The 22,507-nt window shown below is 38.5% G+C and overlaps 3 protein-coding genes across 3 annotated transcripts; all 3 read left to right on the forward strand.

Moving 5' to 3' along the window:
- Window positions 1-645: 645 nt before the first annotated feature.
- On the forward strand, window positions 646-1,533 carry LOC108138387 (AT-rich interactive domain-containing protein 1B). Its single transcript, XM_017260565.1, has 2 exons — window positions 646-786; window positions 844-1,533. The coding sequence occupies exons 1-2, from the start codon at window positions 646-648 to the stop codon at window positions 1,531-1,533; spliced, it is 831 nt and encodes a 276-aa protein (XP_017116054.1).
- Window positions 1,534-4,191: 2,658 nt separating this feature from the next.
- LOC108138442 (numb-like protein) lies at window positions 4,192-9,603 on the forward strand. The gene is made up of 4 exons (XM_017260642.2): window positions 4,192-4,531; window positions 6,731-7,104; window positions 8,414-8,613; window positions 9,058-9,603. The coding sequence occupies exons 1-4, from the start codon at window positions 4,529-4,531 to the stop codon at window positions 9,531-9,533; spliced, it is 1,053 nt and encodes a 350-aa protein (XP_017116131.1). The 5' UTR covers window positions 4,192-4,528; the 3' UTR covers window positions 9,534-9,603.
- Window positions 9,604-14,469: 4,866 nt separating this feature from the next.
- LOC108138434 (putative mediator of RNA polymerase II transcription subunit 12) lies at window positions 14,470-20,920 on the forward strand. Its single transcript, XM_017260635.2, has 3 exons — window positions 14,470-14,777; window positions 17,955-18,373; window positions 18,445-20,920. Exons 1-3 carry the CDS (start codon window positions 14,757-14,759, stop codon window positions 19,766-19,768), a joined length of 1,764 nt encoding a protein of 587 aa, XP_017116124.1. The 5' UTR covers window positions 14,470-14,756; the 3' UTR covers window positions 19,769-20,920.
- Window positions 20,921-22,507: the final 1,587 nt, after the last annotated feature.

Here is a 22,507-nt window from a genome sequence, read left to right on the forward strand (position 1 = left end):
GAAAAGCGATATAAAAGCCGAGCTTGCAACGCAGCCGTGTTAATCAAAGCGCGTCGCTCGACAGGAAAAGTACAAGTGATTCCACGCTACCAACTGAAATTGAAATTTCAAGCGAATCTCAGGCGAGGTGAAAATATTAAATACAATTTTTTTTTTGTGTTTACAAAATAACAAATCATAAAGATCATACAAATAATAAAGAGTTCCCAAGTGAAAAAGATAAATAAGATACTCTGTTTGTGTAGTTCCAGTTAAAGAAAGTAACATTGTACTTTTTAATCCGCCAAGAAATAAATATATTATTTAATCAGTTTTAAAACAATATAGTTTGATTTTAAGAAAAAAATTTAAGATGTCTAGCATTAAATGAATAATTTAATAAAATAAAAAATATCGGAGTAGAAAGGTACCTAGATAGGAGAGATAAAATAAAATAGATATGTTTTGAATTGAGGAATAATTTATCAATTGTCAAACATGTCAGCATTAAAAAACATTAATTTAATAAATAAGTTTATGCTGTAATCTAAATATTTTGTAATATAATTACTTTGATGCACTTCAACACGAGTTTTTTTTTAAATGGCCCAAAATTTGTATTACTATTAAACAGATCCTTCTTAAATGAATGTTTTGTATCTGCAGATGCTGTGCCAGCGACCCATTCACTGTCACCTGTTCCTGCTGCAGCTTCTAGCGATTCCCTACCTCCTGCTGGGATCCCCTGTCTCGAGTCCCGAAATAACTGGCAAGAGTTCCAAATCGGCAAATAGCTTGCAACAACAGGTGCAACAGCAGCAGCAACAGCAGCAGCAACAGCAGCAGCAACAGCAGCAGCAACAGCAGCAGCAGCAGCTGCAGCAACAGGAGGCGCACCTGAATTCGCTGAGTGCCTACGCCAGTGGCTATGACATGGTCCAACAGCAGAACCTGGCTCCAAATCAGCTTCAACAAAACCAGGTCTTGTCAGCACCCACGGATCCGGCGTTCAAGCCCTCGTACAAGATGCCCGAAATGGAGACCAATTTCACGCCAATGCAAACGGGTGGAACACCGAGTGTGGCCAGTCTGCCCTCCACTCCCATGCTGATGCAGTATCTGCCGGCCCAGACCATCCAAGATGGTTCGGGCAACGCGGTCCAGTATCTTCAGTTAATCCCCACCCGTCCCATTATTGTGCCCATTTCTCCGTATCTTTCTGCTGCGGCCGCTGCGGCTGGATCTCCGGCCGGAATCTCCGCCGGCGGACAACCGGATTTTGGCGGACGGACAGCCGCCGTTTTAAGTGCCCTGCAGCAGCCGAACTACGGAGCTCTCCAGGGATACGCCGCCGCCACGGGGGGTTCCATTAATCCCGTCGCCGGTTTCCGCAACAGCTATCGCATCAATCGCGAAGCCAAGGACAAACACTACCCGCCCACATTCTCGCTTAACCTTAACGAGTATTTCCCGGCCTCCACGATGGCATTAAGTGGTGGTCACGAAGCCACCACCGGCAATGGTCACCATTTGTATCTGAGGGCCAGACCTTAAACTATAAGATATATGCCACTGCCAAAGTCACACAAATTGCCTCTAGAATTGTTCTTTTTTTTTTTGTTTCTAACCGTAAAAAAATCCTGAATAAATCTTAACATTGTCTAACATTAGTCATACTATATACATGTTTTATAAGCGAGCAAAATGTCTAAAAGGTAATCAATTTATCGCAGAACAAATTATTATTTTATAACAATTTGTGGCTACGCAAATTTAGAGTCATAAATTGTAACCATACAAGTTGCATCAGTGTGTGCTAATTGCTTATTATCAAATGATTTAGTACGTTAAATGGTGCTAAATGAATTGCAGAACAAATTTTATATCATAGCTGTTTTGTGGGAATCCAAATTCAGACTTATGATTCATATCATGCAAGTTTTATTAATGAGCAAAATGGTTATTCTAATATATAATGGTTAAGGGTACTAAATTAATTGCAGGAAAATATAAATGTACACCAACAATTTGCAGAGAAAAATTGAATATTATTCCTAATTAGCAGCAATCCAAATTCAGACTAATTGTCAAAATATTGTACAAATCACTTTTATTAAAGGAATATAAATTCAAATAATTTTTAAAATTATTTAATTGCACTCTTATGAAATTAAATAAGCATGTAGCACTAACTTAAAACCATTTTAATAAAGGTTGTACTCAATAGTGACACCACAAATTCAGACTTATTTGTAGATCACATTTCTCAAGAATATATATCCATATAATAAGATACATTTTTTGTGTTGCAATCTCATGAGAGTTAAAAAGAGTCAAACTCATAATTATTATCTCACGTATGGCAAATAGCAAAAACTTAAGACCATTTTGCTTTCCATTAAATTTACATAACTCCCCTTTAGTTGAGTCACTGGCGCCGTTCTTCGGCGGGCTTCCACCTTTCGTTTTCACACCATCCGTGGTAGATGTGCCAACAACCCAACGAGACCCAAATAAACCCAAATGGAACCCATACGTACCCTCCCATCTAGACTGTTTATTTGCACAGCAGCAAAAGTGGGGGACAGTAGTGAGCAAACAAAAACACACCTGCTACTATCTTTAAAGCTGGATTCCCTTAACCCAAAACCCAAAGCCCAAAAACCGAAGGTCATTCGGTTTTCGGACAGAATGCAGGGCCATTGTTTTTGTTTCTCTAACATTTGCTGCTTGCGTGAAAGTGACCAAGAAAGACGCCATTTCACGCTCAGCCGAGAAACAGAGTCGCCTAGTATACACAGTACTGTACTATATGTGTATGCCCCCCTCAAAGACTTGGAAGTTGCGTCAGCGGTGCCGCCAGCCATTACATCTGTCTACTCCTAATTGTCACAATTTGACAAATTCATTTGGCATTAACCGGCCGAAATCGAAATAGAGCTTTCATTGCCTTCATTCCAAGTCATCCAGTTCTTTGGAATGGGTTAGTAAAGGGGCTAAGCCCAAAGCATCTTTCACTTGCCGCATTAAGTGGAGCAAATGCCCAAACGCCTTTGATCTTTTCACCGCAAAACAATGACTATGGCAACACACATCTACTCTTACAAAATATAAAAGTAAAAAATGTGCAGCAAATAAGTTTCTTAAGACAATTAATAATATTCTAACTATTTCTTGTACTTGTAGCGTTAGAAAGATACAAAAAAAAAAATAAATAAAAAAAAAAAAAATATAAAAAATAAAATAAAAAGTTATTGGGTAGGCCTATTTATTGGAAGCCTTGGATAAGATATTGTACAAGCTCGAACACTTTTAGCTGAAGAATTCGCGTGCAAGTCCCAATGTAGTTACGAGGAACGGTTTAAATAGGGCTTTCAATTCAATGCCTTGGCTAAGATAATGTCCAAGTGATATGCTTAATAATCTTTTGCTAAAGAATTCGCGTTTGGTGCCCAATTTAGTTGTGGGAAACGTTTTCAAATATTCGGTTAACCCCCTCGTTAGGGCATTGAACGCAATTCGAGGGGCACTTTACACGGCGCACTGAGTGCCACAATTCACTTTCAATCAACCGACCATTCCACATGTCGTCGATGCACTGACGACGGCGATGACGATGATATATCCACTATGATGTGGAGGACGCCCCATGGCGTTGAATCCCTTGTAATGGGATTTGGATGATGGGTTGAAAATAGCCACTTGCCGCAGCGTTTTGGCTGCGGAAATGAGCGGTTATCGATGCCCCGGTCTTAAAGTTTTTTGGATTCGAAGTGGGAATTCGACTAATGATTGGACTGACTGGCTGACTGGGGTGTGTGCTTCACTTGTCCGACGTTGTTATAACACACTTTAAAACGCGTAAATTAGCCTTTGTTGTTGTGGCTGGGCGGTGTGCTCGCTTTCTTGTTGCTGATTGAGTTTGAAATGATTTCAATTTGAGTTACTGAGCGGCGGCTGAACGACTGAGCGACTGAGCTTGCAGCTATTTACTTTCCTTTTCAATTAATTGCCGCAGCTCTAAACGGATCCAATCCGCCTTTGTGTTCCATCCATCCTTCGCTCATCTGCATCTCTAGGTGGCCACGTTTAGTCCAAAGTCAATGAATGCCGTCCATTTGGTTCCGATTTTCGAGTCTCTAATCTCGAGACCCGAGAGAATTAGGCGGCGAAGGCACAACTCAACTATAAAACACCGCGTTAGAGCTTCGCGCCAGTGCAGTCGCCTCAGCGCTCGTCATTCGTACGGTTCGGTTTTAATTTTTGGCTTTAGACTTCATTTTCAGTTTAGATTTTCATTTTCGGCTCTTGGACGACCTGACTTTAGTTTAGTGCTCACATTTTTTTGTGTTTGTTTGGTGTATCCATCCAAGTGTAATTCGTGCGAACTGGTGAATGTTGTCTGTGCTGGTTCGCTCGAAGGAGTGATCATCGCCATCCACATCCAGCCGGATCAAGGCGGTCAAGCAGCCCCATCATCATCATCATTTTTGGTTATTATAATCATCATCATCAGCGTAGGCGACCATAAACGGGACACACTGTAATCATGGTGCGTATGTAAGCGACCAGAAAGGAATGGCATCTCAAATGGATAAATCAAGAGCAGAAAGATCAAATAATTCGATTGGAAATAGTGTGTTACTAAGTTGTACAGTAACTTAATAATTTACAAATTAAATATAACGTGTATTATGTACGAAAATTAAGTTGACAATTCTTGTGAATGGCATTGATAAATAGTCAGTTAATAGAAGAAATATCGAATAACTAAATAGGAAGTTAAAAAAGGAATCTAAGAAGTTAAAACATCTAATTGATAGTTTAGAGACCCTTGTTTAGGTTATTAAAGATCATAAAATAATTTAAAAATATATCCTACACACTGATAAAGAAATCGGTGCCAAAAACAATCTATTGATTGTTGCATAAACTCATATTTAGACATCAAAAGAGAGAAAATGTGTGTGATTGAGTTGTTCGAAAACAAAATAGCTCTAATGAGCCCAAGCTGAGACAATTTCATGGTCCGCGCATTGATTGATGATATGATATGTCACCAGTGGTATTATTATTTTGCTTAGACAAAAGGGGGAAAGTTGAGATAAAGCGATATATATTAATGGAGAAATATGGGTGGGTTCAATTCACTTTCATAGGGGAATTTTTGAAAAGGAAAGGCCACTATAAGCTGGGTATTTGCATTGATCAAGAAATGTAAGTTGAAAAACTGGCATTGCCATAGAACCTCGTTAAACTTGAACTGCATTTAGCAGATCTAATCAAAGTCTTTGCGCTGGCCCTGTGCCGAGTTTGTGTCTTGAGTCTTTAGTTTTTATTTTCGATTTATCATTTTTTTTCTTCTTTTTTTTTTGTCTTAACCATGTTTACACTATGTGTGGTCAGTTTTTGCCCATGTTTTTCGCTGTAAGGGGGGCGCAAATTACGCATGTTAACGATGCGCTCTCCATTAGCTTCTCTTAGCCATCAATCAAGCTGCATTTGCATCTTGTATCTTGTATCTTGTGTCTTATGTCTTATGTCATTTGACCTAGTTGGGATCATTAGCCGACACCACGGGGCCGCCAAAAATAATTTCAAAGAGGCCTCCAAACTGGGGCACGCATGTGACTTAGTGGCTAGTGCAACTAGTTTTGCAGTTGCCACATCAACTGGAATGCTTCTTCGTCGCGTGACAAATGCTCGTAAGTTGCTTGGTCAGAGTTTTCGGAGTTTTCGAAGTTTGCAGAGTTACGGAACGAAGATTTTTTAGAAAGGCCGCTCTGCAAGTGGCTTATCAGTCGAATGGCCTTCGCCAGCAGGTGCACAATCGAATGGTGGTTGGAAAACTGGGATGTCCCACCCACGGGCTTGGCCTGCACAGATTTCACACCGCAATTTGTCTCGCCCCACAATATCTGCTGTATCTATTGATCTTTCCACTCGACTGCCAACAAAAGAGCTGCAAGAAACAAAAAAAAAACTGAGGGAGTACCCTCTCCGCCCTTTTGCAATTTTTGAGCTATATTAAAAATGGTCAAACTTAATTAAACGCATCAATAGGCGCTGATGGGCGTGGCCCATTCGCGCCGCAGCGAAACTAAAAACCTTTCACCAACTAGGCAGACACTGTGCAAAAGTAACAAAAAGACAAAATTAATTCAAAGAGCCAAGTTGCGAATACACTTGCCGCTAAGGCGATTTACGCTTGAAGGTCAGGCAATAGTTATATAATTTGGTTTTAAGTAATAGGATTTGTATGAAATTGTTATACAAATACATAAGCATTATCTTTCGTATAATCTTAACATCGGGTAAACTACCAGCCAAACACATATATAAACTTGCAGTGATAAATAAATGTAATATATTATAAAATAATATAAGTCGATCTGTTTGCGTGTATTTTTAAAACAATATTTGTATTTCGAGTAAAATTCGTACTTGTTTTAAAACAACAAAGTCGCATTTTCTGTTAATTTATGAAATATTTTTCGAAATTTTTATGACAGCTATATATATAATATTTTACAGGTATCTTATAAAATATAAAAAGGGTATATCCCGAAGCATATGTGAAAATTAAAGAAAAATCAATGTATTATTCGTGGACATAAAACGTTGTTAGCACATATGTAAATATTAAAGTAAATGAAAAATTGAAAAAGTAAGAGTACTTTCTAAAACGCGAAGGCAACTAACTGACCCTTCTTATCGTCTGACTCATTTTTATTTGCAACTCACCCAACAGGTGTTGTGCCAACTGCTCCTTCTGTCCGTCGGCCTAGTAGCTGGTGTCCAAGGTGTCCTATCACCACCTCCTCCTGGCTCCGATGACGACACTTCGCCACTACCCCTGCGATTGGAGGACTTGGAACAGGAGCAGGAGCAGGAACAGCACCAGCATCTGGACCTCAATCGACCGCCCCTCCTGCCCAATCACTATGAATGGCGACCGGATGTGGCGGCAAGTTTGCCACCCAGTTACATCCAGGATGCCGCCCAACGGGAGCGCAATCTCGAGCAGCTGCAGCGTTTGGAGGAGCTGCGGCAGTTGCAACGGCAGCACCAGCAACTCAGTTCGGGCTACGCCTTTCCCGCCCACCTGCCTGGTGTACTCTATGTGTGAGTATGACTCCCCGAAGAAGCTTTTAATCCAAGCTCTAATGTCAAGGGGCTTAAAACTAGCTCAAGCTTTGGCTAAAACCAAAAGTAAGCTTGGTTGTTAAGCACGATGAGGTTGCAAGCTGAAATGTGCGCTTCAAGCTTCACAACTTAAAGCTCAAAGTTCGAGGCTTTAAAGTTTCAAATGAAAAAACTTAATACAAAAGGTTTAAAAACTTTAAAGCGTACAAACTTAAAAAACAAAGATTAAAAGCTTTAAGATGGGGGAAAACAAATATGCTTTTAAGTTTAGGTTAAAAAAATTAAATTTATTGTTTGAAAAAATTTTGTTGTTTATCTTTCGATCAACAGCAACATAAAATAATTAAATATGATTACATATTGTAATACAAAAATGTACTTTTTGGATACTTTTATCCTAATAACTAAGAGACTAGTTTTGCGTACACTCATAAAAAGTAAAACATGTGCTTTGTTTAAAAAAAACCTGACATAAGAGAACTCAAGCTCGAAATGTGTTGTCTTGTCCAAATTTCATATTTCAGTAATCCACAAAAATTCTTAATTTAAGAATTAATGAAAGATTTATTGTAGTGAATAAGAAGATATATATTTTATTAGTTTTGAAATATCAGCGTAGCAAACTTTTGACTGGAATTATAATACCCAAACCCTAAAGAACAAAAAAAAGAATATAGGTTGTTTTTGAAAACAAATAATGAAGAAGGCTGTTCAATTAGCTAGTGATTCATAGTTAATTTGATTTTAACAAAAGAAAACACAGTTCAAATATGTTTATATTAAAAATCGGGTAAACTTATATAAAAAAAACAGTTTTTTAAGGCTTTAATTTCAACAGTTAAACATCTCGTTCAGAAGAAGCTACTTAGTAATATATTAAAAATTAACATGCATTGTGCGCCAGTCAACGACAAAGTTCATTTAACCCTCAACCACAGAGATCAGGATGCTATAGTTAACCCTCTAATGACCGACTGATTGACGACTAGTTGGGCTGTTTGATTGACGTGCAAAATTGCCGCTTGGCGATTGGGAATTGGAAACAGTAATGCTAGTCACATTGGGGCGATAGAAATTTTTGTGGGGCCCACCGATCGTTTCTGGCCAATTTAAGATGGATAAATTACTTAGTTAGTGGCTAAAAGTGTTGAAATGGCAGCATTTCACTTCACAATTGAATCGGCTTCCGACAAATGGAGGAAACGAGATTGCTGTAATTTTAAGTAGATTTAAGTAGTTGCTTAATTTGCTTATTTTTCCTCTCCCTTTCTTTTTTTCTGTCACACAGTGGACCCACGACTGCCACGCCCACTCCCACGCCCTCGCCGACACCTACTCGATTCGCGAAACCCATAGTTCCATACGATTTGGATTTGAGCTTAAACGGTATACAATATGTGACGAGTAATGCTCTGCCACTCCCAGTGCCACGCCCACTACCACCGCCCCATGGCAGGCCACCTTTTGTATATGGATTCACGAATACTGGTAAACAAAAAGAAATAAATTAAAAAAAAAATAAAAAAAAAAAATTGGTTGTAAATTCGTAATCAATTTAAATATTCTTGCATACATTTTCATCCATTAAAGTTTTTAGTCATTTTAAATATTTAAACCACTAAAATCCATAATCCATTAAAGTTTTTAGTTAATTTATTATTTAATGTTTTTTTTTTCTCATATTTCATTTGACTATTTTCGAAATGGATTTTAATATCAATGTATTTAAATCTAAACCATATTAAACTTAAATATAATGCATTTAAAAAAAGTAATAGAAAGTATAAATTTTCATATATTTTAATATTAAATTATGAAACGTATGCATTGCATTTAATACTATGATTTTGTATTTAAAGTATACATATATAACATAAGACATCAAATCTTAATTTTTGAATATTTATTTTAACCATTCCTTTTTTTTATCAGTGCAGGGACCGAGTAGACCCACCAACAAATTGCTAGTGCCCCAACCTTTGATGGTTCAACAGTCCAAGCAATTCGCCTACGCCCCTGCCACGCCCCCTCAACGACATTATGCCAATGGACCACGGATTCCATTCCCATATCCCCCGAGTTTTGTGAGCCTTACGACTCGAAGACCCGGCGGATTGGAGAGGATCAGACCATTCCGGCCATCGCAACCGGATCCCACACCGGATTTGTTCGCCGGTCGGTCCTCAAAATCGCTGCTGGACTCGTACATTCCCAGCTGGGAGGTACTCCGCCTGATCAGGGAGCACAGTCCTCAGCAACAGGGAGGTTTTACGCCCATCCAACACCGCCAAACACTCGCCTTTCCAGCTCCGGCTCATTTGAGACTCTATAAGCGAGACTCGCAAGAGGAGCGATCGAGAATCGTGAAGAAATCGCTGGGTCAGCCCTACAAAGTCAAGGCGAATTAGTGGTCTAGTTTAATGATTTTACTTTTTTGTTTTCTTAATCTATATGTACCTACAAATACGAATATTTATTGCAGCGAACATGAAATGCGTTTTCTTTGGACTGGGGGGAAAACTACCAACTACACTTGTTAACATAGACATATCGTGCTATCACAATGAATGTAGTACCTAGTCCCTAAGATATGTGTATCTTAAATCGAACCAAGATTCACAACACAAATACTTGGCGTAACAAACAAAAACTAAGTATACAAATATGCTTGTATAAGTCGCTAATGACGTTTTTTGTACGGAAAAATAAGCCAGCAGCTTTTCCAAAATCGCATTTTGTTGTCCTGTGTTTCAAGTATATCCACTTTGGAGGCATTTTTTAAAGTGTTTTAGTATTTATAGATGCGATAAAAGTTGAGCCTCATGACTTTTGCCTCCGAAAAGGAGCTTCCTCTGCCCCAAAAGCTGATCGCTGATCGCTGATCGCTGATCACATAACAGCAACTTCAGCAACAAGCAGCATCTTCAGCTCTCGAACTCTCCATTTAAAGCCAGGCCAGGCCAGACCAGGCCAAGCCAATCGAATCAAATGTGCAATATGTGACTTTGCCAATGAGCCAGTTGAGCCCCCAAAAGCCACCGATTCCTTGGACTATCTATCGACTCTCCTCTCCTTTCGATTCGATTGGAAGCTACAATGTTTTGATCACGTAATCGCGGCCATAAACCAAACAGCCAACAATAACAAACAATTACGGCACCATGCCGCACAAAGTGGCCACAAAATTATGATTTGTGTGGCAGTGTGCCGAGATGCGGAGATGCACGGATGCAGAGATGCGACTTTGGAATCCAACAGAAACTAGACACTAGACACCAAACACACGACTAAAAAGACTGAAAGACTAAAAAGACTGACAGACGGACAGGTGAAGATTTATGCAAGTAGGAAGCGAAGATGCTGCAGTTGCAAGTTGTGTTACTTCGTTTCGTTACGGCCATCTCATGGTCGTTAATGAAGCTGCCACTGGCACAAAATTTTTGCATTGTTTGTCACCCATTAAATATGCAGACGGCAAATGAGGATGAGGATGAGGATGATGCCCTGCCCTGCCCTGTTTTTAAGGGTGTGAGCTAGCATCGTATTTCCTGGCTCTTGTTGATTAAGGTGATGACGTCGTGTCTACACTGCACAAAAAAAGTGCATGCAATGCAGCAATAATCCGGAAAAATCCCATTTTCTAAAAACCACAGACACAGTCTTGGCATATCATATTTTGGATAAATGACCGCACTGCACATACAAAATATCTCATCAAGAATAGCTATAAATCTTGTATTAAAAAAAAACCATTTACTAATTTCGACCAATTTTTTGAAAATTATTTTTGAGAATTAAAAAATATATAAAAAAATAATTATCTCGTATTAGTGTATTTATAAAATTTGTCAATCTTTATTTAAAAATAAAAATCTGGAAGGCATATATTGTTGGAGATGCTTTGACAGGTAAGAATGAATATAATTAAAATGAATGAAGACAACAACAAAAAAAAACTGTCTTTAACCTTCGACCTACATTCACATTCAGTGCAGTTCTATTTAGTTTTAAAAATAAACTTCAACCCCTATATAACCCCTAAACTTTTTAGTCTATACCGAAGAGCCTTACACTGTAATGTTAGACCTTATTTTTAAACCACATATGTTTTATTATGATACTTTTGTGGTAATAATTTAATACTCATTTTACTGAGAAATGTTTAATACTCAATAGTTTCAATTTCGTTTAACAACAGTTTAGTTTCTGTGACAGTTTATTTTTTTTTGTTGGTGATTTTTGCTCAGTGCACAGCCAGTGACCTTCTCGAGGGGTCAAATCTAGCTCTAGTTTGTGCCATCCGAAATAAATCGTAGGCTCGATCGTAAATCTGCATTCGAATTCAGAAAGGGTCTCCCTTTGTGGCAGCCCACGGCCGGCCTTCTCGATCTTTTTAACTATTTAACTATTTGTGAGATCCGTAGGCCTCTTCATCATCTTCAGCATCGGGGACTTGCCCAGTACAAAAAGAAAATAATCACAATGCCCTATTATAAGCGCTGACTAAGTGACACCGATAAATTGCACCGATGGACAATGAGCCACGGCTAGTTGAAATCGAGCTAAGGTTGAGCTTTGATTTTGCTTTTCAACTGTTGATTGTGTAATGTTTGCTTAGCCGGGGCTTCGATTCGCTACGGTCATTGTTGGCTGGCATCGGAATCGACCAGAGCCAAGGGTTTTTGGGATGAGCACAAGCACAATAGAGCGTCAAGCTGGCGAGCTGACCAACATTTCAATTGCTTTTTTCGCTTATCGATGCGCGTCCATCAACGCGAGCTCAAATGCAAGAGAAATGCAAACTTAGAGGGCGATCGTAGGGTGAAGCGAATCAAGGTTACCCTGGATGAGGTCAAGGAATGAAATTATTTAACAGAACTTCTTTAAAAAAAAGAAGAAGATACAAGCAAGTTTCTAAAAAAAACACTAAAAACCACTAGGAATATTAGCCTTAAAAGTGTCAAAGTAAGCTACAATTTATAAAAATAAAGAACTAATTACCTCAACATGATAATAAGGCCATACAGTTGCGGTCAAAATAAAAGTAGTTTTTTAACTAATTGAAATAACAATTAAAAATAGTTTAGAAGCTACTTTTGAAAATTTTTGTGTATATTTTCGTGAAGCTAATACTATCAACGAAAGGGAGCAAATATAAAAATCTACACCTCTTATAGAATTTTTATGATAGTTTAAAAAAAGTATATTTTATACCTCAAAGACATGTTTTTAAGCACTTTACATTTTTACACTACTATTATTTTGACCGCAGCTGTACATATGTTTACTATTATATTTGTTATTATTTTTACTATTATATTTGTTATTATGTTTACTATTATATTTGTTATCAGTGTATGGATAAAGGATTTAGTAAACAAAAATATTTTTCTTTGTCTGAATTTTTTTCGAACTCTAGTTCATTCATCAGTGCCTTCATCATGTCATTTTTGGAGATTGCCGACGACCCTGAAATGTCCGAAATTTTCAAAACCCAAGGGTATCAGTATCAGGAGCGTAAACACTTTCGACAATGCAACCAAAGCACGTGATTGCGAACGAAGTTTTTCAGTTTTTAGTTTTCAGTTATCTGCTGGTTTTTATCGTTATCTCGCTACGCTTAGAGTGTCGTGTCTTTTGACAAAACTGATTACCAAATCCCACCAGCGATGAACCAAAAAAAAAAAGGCAACACAAACCCCAACTCTTGTTATGCCATTTCTCCGTTGGCTGGTTGGTTGGATGGCCCAAAGCCAAAGCCAAACCTAAACCAAAATCCCAACTCCAAATCCCAGGCTAAACCCAAGCGAAGACAACTTAATGCGCCAATTAAATTGCGACTACTTGCGGACCTCTGGCACTCTGTTTTCTTTTTTTCTTTTTTTTTCTCATCTGGATGATACTCTGCAATTGTTTTCATGCAAATTTCTGTTTCGATTGGTTTGGAGCTTTTGTTGTGTGTGGGGCACAACAATACAGAAATACAGAAATTATTATAATAAAAACCAAAAACGAATTCACTCAAAACGAAAGGCCCCGGAATCGGATTTTACTGGTTAATCAAGTCCAGGCCAGGCCGCCTTTTGTCATAAGTCCAAGTTACGCCAATATTTTTATGACTTTGAACTTGAACTGGAAAAGCTTCAGGTTTTTTGTTATTGTCTCCAAAGAAATTGGAAAGGTCTCTCAGCTTCCCTTGATAATGTAAGCGCATACGTTTCACATACCCTTTGTGAAAGGTTGCTCTCCCATGGCGAGACAAGGTCGTCCAGACCATGATTTTCAGTGTGGGAAACAAGGCTTGCTTCGGATTATGGGGAAAACAGATCAGAACTACTTTTGAATACGGATAAGTTGGAAAATGAGTAATATAATTGAAAATTACATTACAACAAACTGCACAAAGTAAAGTTCATCTTCAGGTGATGGAATATTAAAAACTTAATGTATATACTGGTAAAAATACACTGATAACTTCTAAGTTATAAGATTTATAAGAGTTAATCACCGTGGACGGCCGTCCACGTAGTGACGATGTTGAGTATTTAAAAGATACATTTCAAAAAGCTCTACTTAGAGTTATTTCAGGAAGGAGAACCTCAACACTTATACCTACCATGTAAGAGACTAACGAAAAAATAACACTAGATTTACTATTGTCCACAAAGTTTACAAACATCTACAAATTTGAAAAACTAATAAAGCTGCATTTCAAGCTTATCAACAAAATGCATTATCATCAGACAAAATGATAAGTGATCAAAAGTGGAAAACATTCCAGAACTAAAATTTAAATCTCAAATACCTCTTAATTTACAATCTCTGCTGGAATCATATAATTTAATCACTTTCTCAAAGGTAATCCTTATATATACTCGATTATGTAAACAATATTTGTTTTAGTTGTGCCAAAAAATCGTCTAGTTGAAATTGATATAAAATAAAAAATGTTTGCAGACTGAATTTGCATTAAAGCATGCTTTCTAAATCAGAAAACTTTTTTCTCGTTTTTTTTTTTGCAGCAGCGAATCTTCATCTTTATCTTTCCGTTGGAGCAATCTCAGACAACCTACACCTTCAGTCACACTGCAATATTTATGTAGAGACGTGCGGTGCCATTGGTGGTGAACTCTTCTTTGTTTCCCCTACTCACAACTCACAATCCACCTTCGCCTTTGGCTTGGGTTTAAACAACAAGAAAAAATACTCAACTTCAACTCCAACTTCGGTGATGGTGGCGATATTCCAGCTTGATGCAACCCGAAGAGCAAGTGGTTGCTGCTGCTGCTGTTGCTGCTGCTGTTGTGGTTGCGATATAAAAACCGCGAGCATCGTCAGCGCCATCCGCAGTAAGAGGCGCGACTTTTGAACGCTGACATCGCTCCGATTTCGATTTCGAATCCGTATCCAAAATCAAAACAAATATCATATAGGAAAAAAAAAATAGAAAAAATCGGTCGTGTTTACCCTTAGTCACAGATATATATATTTATTTTTCGTTTTTTTCTTGTGGTGCATTTGCAAAAAAAAAAAAACTCTGAATATTCAAAAGTGTAACATACTATAAAATCAAAATTGAATAGTGTGAAAAACTGGCAGTGAATGCGCATTCATAGTTACCTGGAATCGCCATGAGATTAGCATTGATATTGGTAAGAGTAAGAGTAAGAGTAAGAGTAAATTTAGAGCCTGGGAGATGATTACATAATCTTTTTTGGAAAACCCGGAAATCAGAGACCCACCCACCAATCGAATTGTGCATTTGTTGTGCGGTGCGGTGCGGAGTAAAAACAAGTCGTCGTCGGCTGACAAATTAATTTGCATTCAAGTGGTGCAGTTGCAAAGCCGGCTTGGTCAGCTGCGAAAGTGGTTTCAGTTCACTCAACCAGGCGGAGGATGCAATGAACTCCCACCACCCCACCACACCACCATCACAACAACAACAACAGAAATGATCGCAATCTTGACCTCTTCTTCGCTCGCTCCACTGACTGCCCTTCTGCGAACTTGTACAATCAACGAGTAAATTTGAATGTCCATGTCCATGTCCATCAGGTCGATCAATCAACACGCTGAGGGAGCTGGACTGTCTGTCGTTAATCGTCCGCTAATTGGACGCTAAATTCCACGGTAGAATGCCAAACGATTGGCCAAGTGGCCACAACAAATCCGTTTACGCAAATGCGCGCACACACAAAGCAAAAATATGGAGTAGTTATGGCAATTCAAATGGAATATATTAAATAAAATACTAAAGTAAAGTAGAAAACTATAAAGTAAAGTAAATGCTCAAGGTCATTAGATCTTTCATTTCATTCTGTATCACTTAAATCAAGGGTCCATAGTCTATACCTTTTAATTTAATGATCTTTAATTGAATATGTATTTTTTGTAGTTTTTTTTTTTTCTTTTTAAGTGGCTAATTATTTAAACTATCTAAACCCTTTTTTTAATATCCGAAAATTTAGAAAAAGATTTATTGAACATTTTCCAGCACAGAGAAAAAAATGTTTAAAAGCCTTTTTATAAGAAGGAAGAACTTTTTATAAGAAGGAAAAACTTTTTTTTTTCCTTAATTGCTAGTACTTTTAACTATCCTCAAATATTATTAATATTTCATAATTCTTCTCAGTGCCGAAAACACAGCCGTTTGCATTTAAAAAATATAAAGATAATATTTTTTATGACTCTTAGCATCATTTTGGATCAGCATAAAAATTTGATGTTGAAAAACGTAAAAAACAATATAAGTTAACTATCTTATTACTGCCTTTTTGCTTATATTAGCACTCATTCACAAGAAACAATAAATTTACTATCTACATCTTACATCAAATTGATTTCGAGCTATTTTTTTTTTATCGGTGCAGAACTTGTTTTTTGTGGTCGCCACTCGTGTGGTTACATAAAGTTATTACACTCCATCGGTGGGGTAAAAGGGGAGGGGAGGGAGGGGGGGGCACCACTCAGCCTCTGGCAGGATAATCTGTAGTTGTCTAATTTACATTTTATTGTTGTGCTTGGCTTTGATGTTGTTGATGTTGCTGCTGCTGCTGCTGCTGCTGCTGCTGCTGCTGCTGCGGATGATGCAACAATGAAGGCGAAAACAATAACCAAAAACACCGCGCAAACTAAGCAAAAAATAAAAAAAACAAAACCAAGTCCGGCTAATTTGCACGCGTTGCGTGACGATCGTTTGCCCCGAGTCTTGGTTTGCTTGTAATTTTTGTAATGTCGGGAATGGGAATCTCCATCTTATTGCCTCGAAAATCACCCACAAAGTCAGTCGATTCTTTCCAAACGCCAAGTGAAAGGCGAATCCAAAGCCCGAGATGCAATTAAATTAAATTATTACAGAAAATAGTTGGCAAAGATAAATCAATGCGAAAGACAGATCTAACTAGTTGCTTATATAAAAGCTCTTTAGCTCTTTGGCGCTTTGGCTCCCACAGCTCATGCTAACGTTTTGACAAAAATTCACCGCTGTTTGTTGTTGTTGTTGTTGTTGTTTGTTCGTGGCTGTTTTGTGGCAAGTCAGCCAAAAAACTCTTCCTGCTTAACGGCCAAATAGCAACTGCTATATGCCTATGTAGCAGTAACCAAGCAGTAACGACAACAGCTATTAAAATGACTTGACACACTGTCCCAGTTTCGGTTAACACACACTCACACTCACTTACTGGCTAGATAATTGAGTGACAAAATGCAATTAAAACTTAACTGACCGCCAGATAGGCGAATTAATTGCTGGACATGGAAAACTGGGAGAGTCGATTGCAGCAATAGTATTTTGCAAGTAATAAGGCAATCTAAATAATTTGTATATTGTCTAAAATACAATAACTTTTTGTTGAATTGCATCAATTGCATTAATTACAGCAAGATCGCAACTTTTGCTATATTGCTTAAAATATAATAATTTAACATTATTAATTACGACCGACAAGAGCATTTAGCAACAATAAAACAATCTTAATCATTATTTTAAGAGCAATAGAATAGGCAGCTAATTTTGCTATATTGTTAAAAATTTAGTTGTTAAAAATTTACCACTACATTTGAGTTAACAAGTTTAATTTATTTTTAACTACCAAACTGACATTTAAGAGTTATGGTCAGTACAGATAAACTGGTTTAATTAAACATATTCTTAGACTAATAACCCATAATTCGCATTCATCAACAACAGTTATCGACTATAACCCATAATCGTCACCCAGATAATTGCCGTTATAAAGCATCGATCGTATATCGCGCCATTAGTCAATTCAAAAGACTAAAGACACGAACTGCCAGCGAGTGCTGAACTCAAAAGACTCAAAAGACACGAACTCGACCACAACGAGATTCAATTACAACACCAATTCGCTTTGATAAAATGTCAAATGTGAAACCTCTTCTCCAGCTTGTGCATTGTCGATTGATGGTTTAACGATCGCCAACTGATGAGAGCGAAATCGAGACCACACTCCCCCCTTTTGTTTGTCATTATTGTCTTCGCGCCTCTCACCTTGAGCCCAAACCCATTTTGGGCCGAAACAAAAGCCGCCGTTTTGCACAATTCACATTGCTTTCATAGCCCAAAACAAAACTTGGGATAAATTGCAACAATGAACTTGATGATCAATCAATATGAAAATTATGAATGGATAAAGTGTACAACTTGTTTAGAAAAGAAATTCCAGCCCAACTTAAAGATCATTACTAGAGTGTAAAACTTGGTTTGAAATCAAAATCTAGCAAAATTTGCAGTTTATATTTTGCTGATTTTTTTTTTTTCTTGAAAAGTACAAGAATTACAAAGATTTCTGGTTTTCTTTATTTTCCAGGGCACTCTGAGTGCTCTACTGTGCCTGGTCAGCGGTTTGAGCCAGTCGGAGTCGAGCGGTTCAAAGGGCAATGGCTTTCCCAAAAAAGTGACCACCCTGAAGAAGCGTCCAACCAAAACGCCCACCACGGCGCCCATTTCCAGCAGTAGCAGGGGAACCACCACGAAACCCAGTAAGCCACGCGTGAAGATTGTCAAGTCCGCAGGCACTAGCAGCACCAGGAGCACCACCAAAGTTCCGGCGGCCTTGACTGAGACATTTGGCAATCTGCCCGCCGATGATCTGGAATTCATCAAGGAACTGGACAAACAGTTCAAACTCCATGGGGACAAGATCAAGATCAAGGTGGAGAGGGATAACTCCACTAGTGCTAGTGCTGGTGGCAAGAACAGCAAGCGAACCATCGATGGTGATTTGGGGTAAGAACGGACCGATGAATGTTGCGATTTACCCAATAATTAACAATGACATTACTTCTTTGGTTTTAAAGGTACGGCTACTCACATGCTGGCTACGATTACACGCCACCCAAGTTCATGTTCTATCCGTACTCGCAGCATGACATCCCCTCCGGCTTTGCCCATCCGCAGCCACTGCCGGAGGAGCAGGATGAGGAGCCACAGCAGCCGGCCCAGCAGCATCACCAGCATCCAAGTCACGAGCAGGTGACCAGCGTGACCATTGAACCTTCGTACTCGTACGAGCTGAAGCCCCAGACCAGCTATGAAACGCAGCCGCCAACACAGCACACTGGCCCCGAACAGCCACAAATTGATCTGCCCCAGGATGAGGCAAAGGGTTCAGGTGGTGGTGGAAGTGCTGGCTACCAGGAACCAGTCATTGTCCTGCGAATTCCGGGACCCGCCAAATATGCCGCCCATTTGCAAACCCTTCTCCAGCAGTATCTCGAGATCAGAGCAGCCCAGTACCTCAGCTTGCTGCAGGAGGCCGAACAGCAGCAACACCACCAGCAACATGTGGATCCCCAGCCGCAATATGGACCACCAGAACCTGCCCAATACCACCAGGAAGTTAGCTATGCCCACCAGTTGGCACCCACACCGGCACCCCTGCAATATGCACCCATTGACGATGTCTATCAGAGCTACAAGGGGCGCCATCAGCAACAGTTGCAGCTGCAGCAGCATCAGCAGCAGCAGCAGCAGCAGCAGCAGCAGCAATATGAGCCGCAGCAATACTATGCACCCATGATGGATTATCAGCAACCCACTCAGTTCTACTATGCCCAGCCGCAATCTCATCTGCAGCAGCAGCCGCAGCTCTATCTTATAGCAATGGCCCAGCCAGAACCAGAACCACTGCAGCAACAGCATATGCACCATCAGCAGCAGCAGCAACATCATCATCAGCAGCAACATCAACAGCCGATATATGTGCCGGAATCTGATCCACCCACAGCTCCTGAGGGTCCGGAACAGGAAACCGAACCGGAGCACAGTCTACCCATCACGGAGAACAATCCTCGACCCACCCACACAAAGGTCATCTTTAATCCGTATCCCTACCAACAACAGCAGCAGCAACACCAGCAACACCAGCAACACCATCAACACGAGCAACATTTACAGGCGGAAGAGCAACAACATTCTGACCTCGAGGTGGAGCAACAGCAGCAGCAATCGGAGGGCGAACGTCCCTTCAACTACCATGCCCATGGACTCAAGATGCGTCCGGGAAAGCGGGCAACTAAGCCCGAACCACTGGAACAAATCAGGGAGTATGTGAGGGAGAAACTGGGCGCCGAAATGGGTTCGGCTGTGGAATACAAGACAACGCAGCTGCTCGAGGGTTAAACTCCTGATGCTGCGGGGGATGGATGGTTTACTAGAAAAAATACACTTACTGGCTGCATAAATTTAGCAAAATTGAGCAACAACAAAATCTAACGAAATAATTTTTCAACTTGACTCTGGGTTAAGTTTGAAAATATATTATTTGCGAGTGCCGCAAGCTTCTCTAAATATTTAAACCCGCTTACAAAAATATGCTTTATGAGATGATAACTTGCCTCACTTTTATAAGCATCACAAAGAAGAAATTGGCCTGAACACTGGGAAAATATATAAGTTTAAAATATATATATACAACCAAACCCTTTTGCAAGTGATTTCAAAACGTTTAGAGATTTCTGTGGCACTCTTTTGTATTCAATGATAAGTGAAGTAGATTTCGAAAATCTCTAAAGAACTATGCCTTCAGGATTCATGTTTTTAAAAAAAGATAAAGCTGTCGTCACCCTAAATTTTAATATAATTTTGTCTATACTTTGACGTCACGTATAAATATGTTTTTTTGTTATAACTTAAAAGTCTTTAAACCTTCAAAGCTTCCAATCTTGCCAAACTATTTTATTAAGAGGCCACAATAAGATCAAATGTATTTTGTTAAAAATTCTCCAGAGATTTGAGAAAGACGCTTGCCTAAAAAAAACCCCAGAAAAAACACAGCAAGTTAGTAGTAGCTTTCAGTGAATAGCATCCCCCGAAATGCTCGTATTGTTAACACAATTTGTGGTTGCTTCTTGTGCCTGATATATCCGTTCATTAGTATTTATTCCAAGTTGGAGGAAAAGGGAAAGGGGAGATCCTGGGGGCGATCCTCCAGCTCCAAACTCATCATCTGAAACTGGTCCACGATCCTCAAACTACAAAGCAAAGGCATACGTTTGGGGACGACAGCTGCTCAATGTTTCACATTGTTTTCCCCCTTTTTTTTGGTAGAGAGGTGTGGGACTGGTCTTCATCAATCCGCACATTCGCTTTTCATTATTTAGTACGACGTTTTTTTTATGTTGTTTGTATTGTTAACCAAGCAAATGTGCTGCTGATCATGTGTGCAATATTTAGTCCGTAAATAAATGTGCTTTTTTACTTTACTTATACTTACATGTATTTTTCTACGATTAAACCGAAAAAAAACAAAAAAAAAACGAATTATAAAACAAACCCTAAAGTCTTCTCATTTCGAACGGGGAGTTAACCAATTCACGGAAGTCACGCATAAAACCCATAAAAATAGCATCAATTCCAGCATAATTTAAGTGTTAAGAGCCGAATGAGCGCGATACAAAATATTTTTTGGAAAAACAAAAGGCCTGAATTGATAACCGACATGCAACTTGCAGGGGCTTTAAGTGCCGATGGGAAATCCACGAGGAAATTTTCGGTGAATGGGAAGTTTTCTTTGAGAGGTCATTGCTTTAAAAAGATGTAATCCAACCAAAATTCTATGTAATTTAATTCACATCTGTGCATACTGATAGTACATTAAATGAGTTCAAGAGCGATGACACATTTTCTAAATTAGGAAAGCTTTAAAATTTACAATAAATCAGCCCATTAAAATGTATAAAGAAAATAAAATCTTGAGCTTTAAAATGTTCAATAAATCCTGTAATTAAAATTTTAAAATATAATGAAGATTTTTCAAGCTAAAAATATAATTGATAATTAATAATACTTAAAATAATAACAATTATTTAACGCTTCTTTCGCTTTGATTGTACTAGACAAATTCAATTTGTAAAATTTTTAAATTGAGATCTTTAAAATGTTCAATAAATTTAGTTAAAAAGAGAATGGCAAATAAAAAATAATAACAATTTTTAAGCTGCATTAAGAAGTAGACAAAAGCGAAATCAACCTTTTTTTATAGTTTAAATTCTCGTAATAGAGATACATTTTTAAACTACATAAATTATTAACAAAAAAAAATGACAAATAAATTATAAAAATTTTTAAACTAAATTTAGTAGAAGATAAGTAAATTGCAAAAAAAATATAATCACAATTTTTAAGTTACTTTTACGAGAAACCAACCTTATTTGCTATTCAGCTCTCTTTTTATCTATCTGTAATTTTGTAAAAAATTGAAATGGAGATCTTAAAAATGTACAATAAATCCACTGACTAAAATTAAAAAAAAAAAATTGTGCCGATATATTTAGTTATAAAGAGAATTGCAATAGCAATTTTAAAAATACATTTAGTAGCAGGCAAACGAGAAACCAAACTTAGTTGCTTTTATGCTCCCATCTGTCTATATGTAATTTAAATTCGTGTCAAAGAGATACATAAATTCAATTTGTAAATAACTTTTAATGGAGCTCCATGCTGATTCACTATTAATTTGAATAACTGAGTTTACCGAGTGGGCTTGAGCTCACCCCCTGTTGCGTCCAGTGGTCTAGTGATCTAATGCGATTCGCTGCAATTTGCCGCCCCACCGAGCGATGGCCAGCACTTTCACATGGCAGTCTCTTCCTTTTTGCCACATCGCTCTCTTGCCACATGGATGTGCCTTACGTAAGCAGATTCGTCGAGATACTGCCGCCGAACAGGCCAAACAATTAGCATAATCAGCTGCCGCAATGGCTGGTAAATTGTGCCAATTTCTATAATTTTGAAATGCGGCAGCGCCGCCTTTCCGTCGACTTTCCACTCGAATTAAAAAAGTGCTCTTCTGCGATGACTTCCGCACTCTTTGGGAGATTCGCAATTCGCGACTCGCATTCCCATTTGCAATTTGCATTG

Source organism: Drosophila elegans, unplaced genomic scaffold (assembly GCF_018152505.1).
Source record: "Drosophila elegans isolate 14027-0461.03 unplaced genomic scaffold, ASM1815250v1 contig_149, whole genome shotgun sequence".
NCBI classification, from domain to species: Eukaryota; Metazoa; Arthropoda; class Insecta; order Diptera; family Drosophilidae; genus Drosophila; species Drosophila elegans.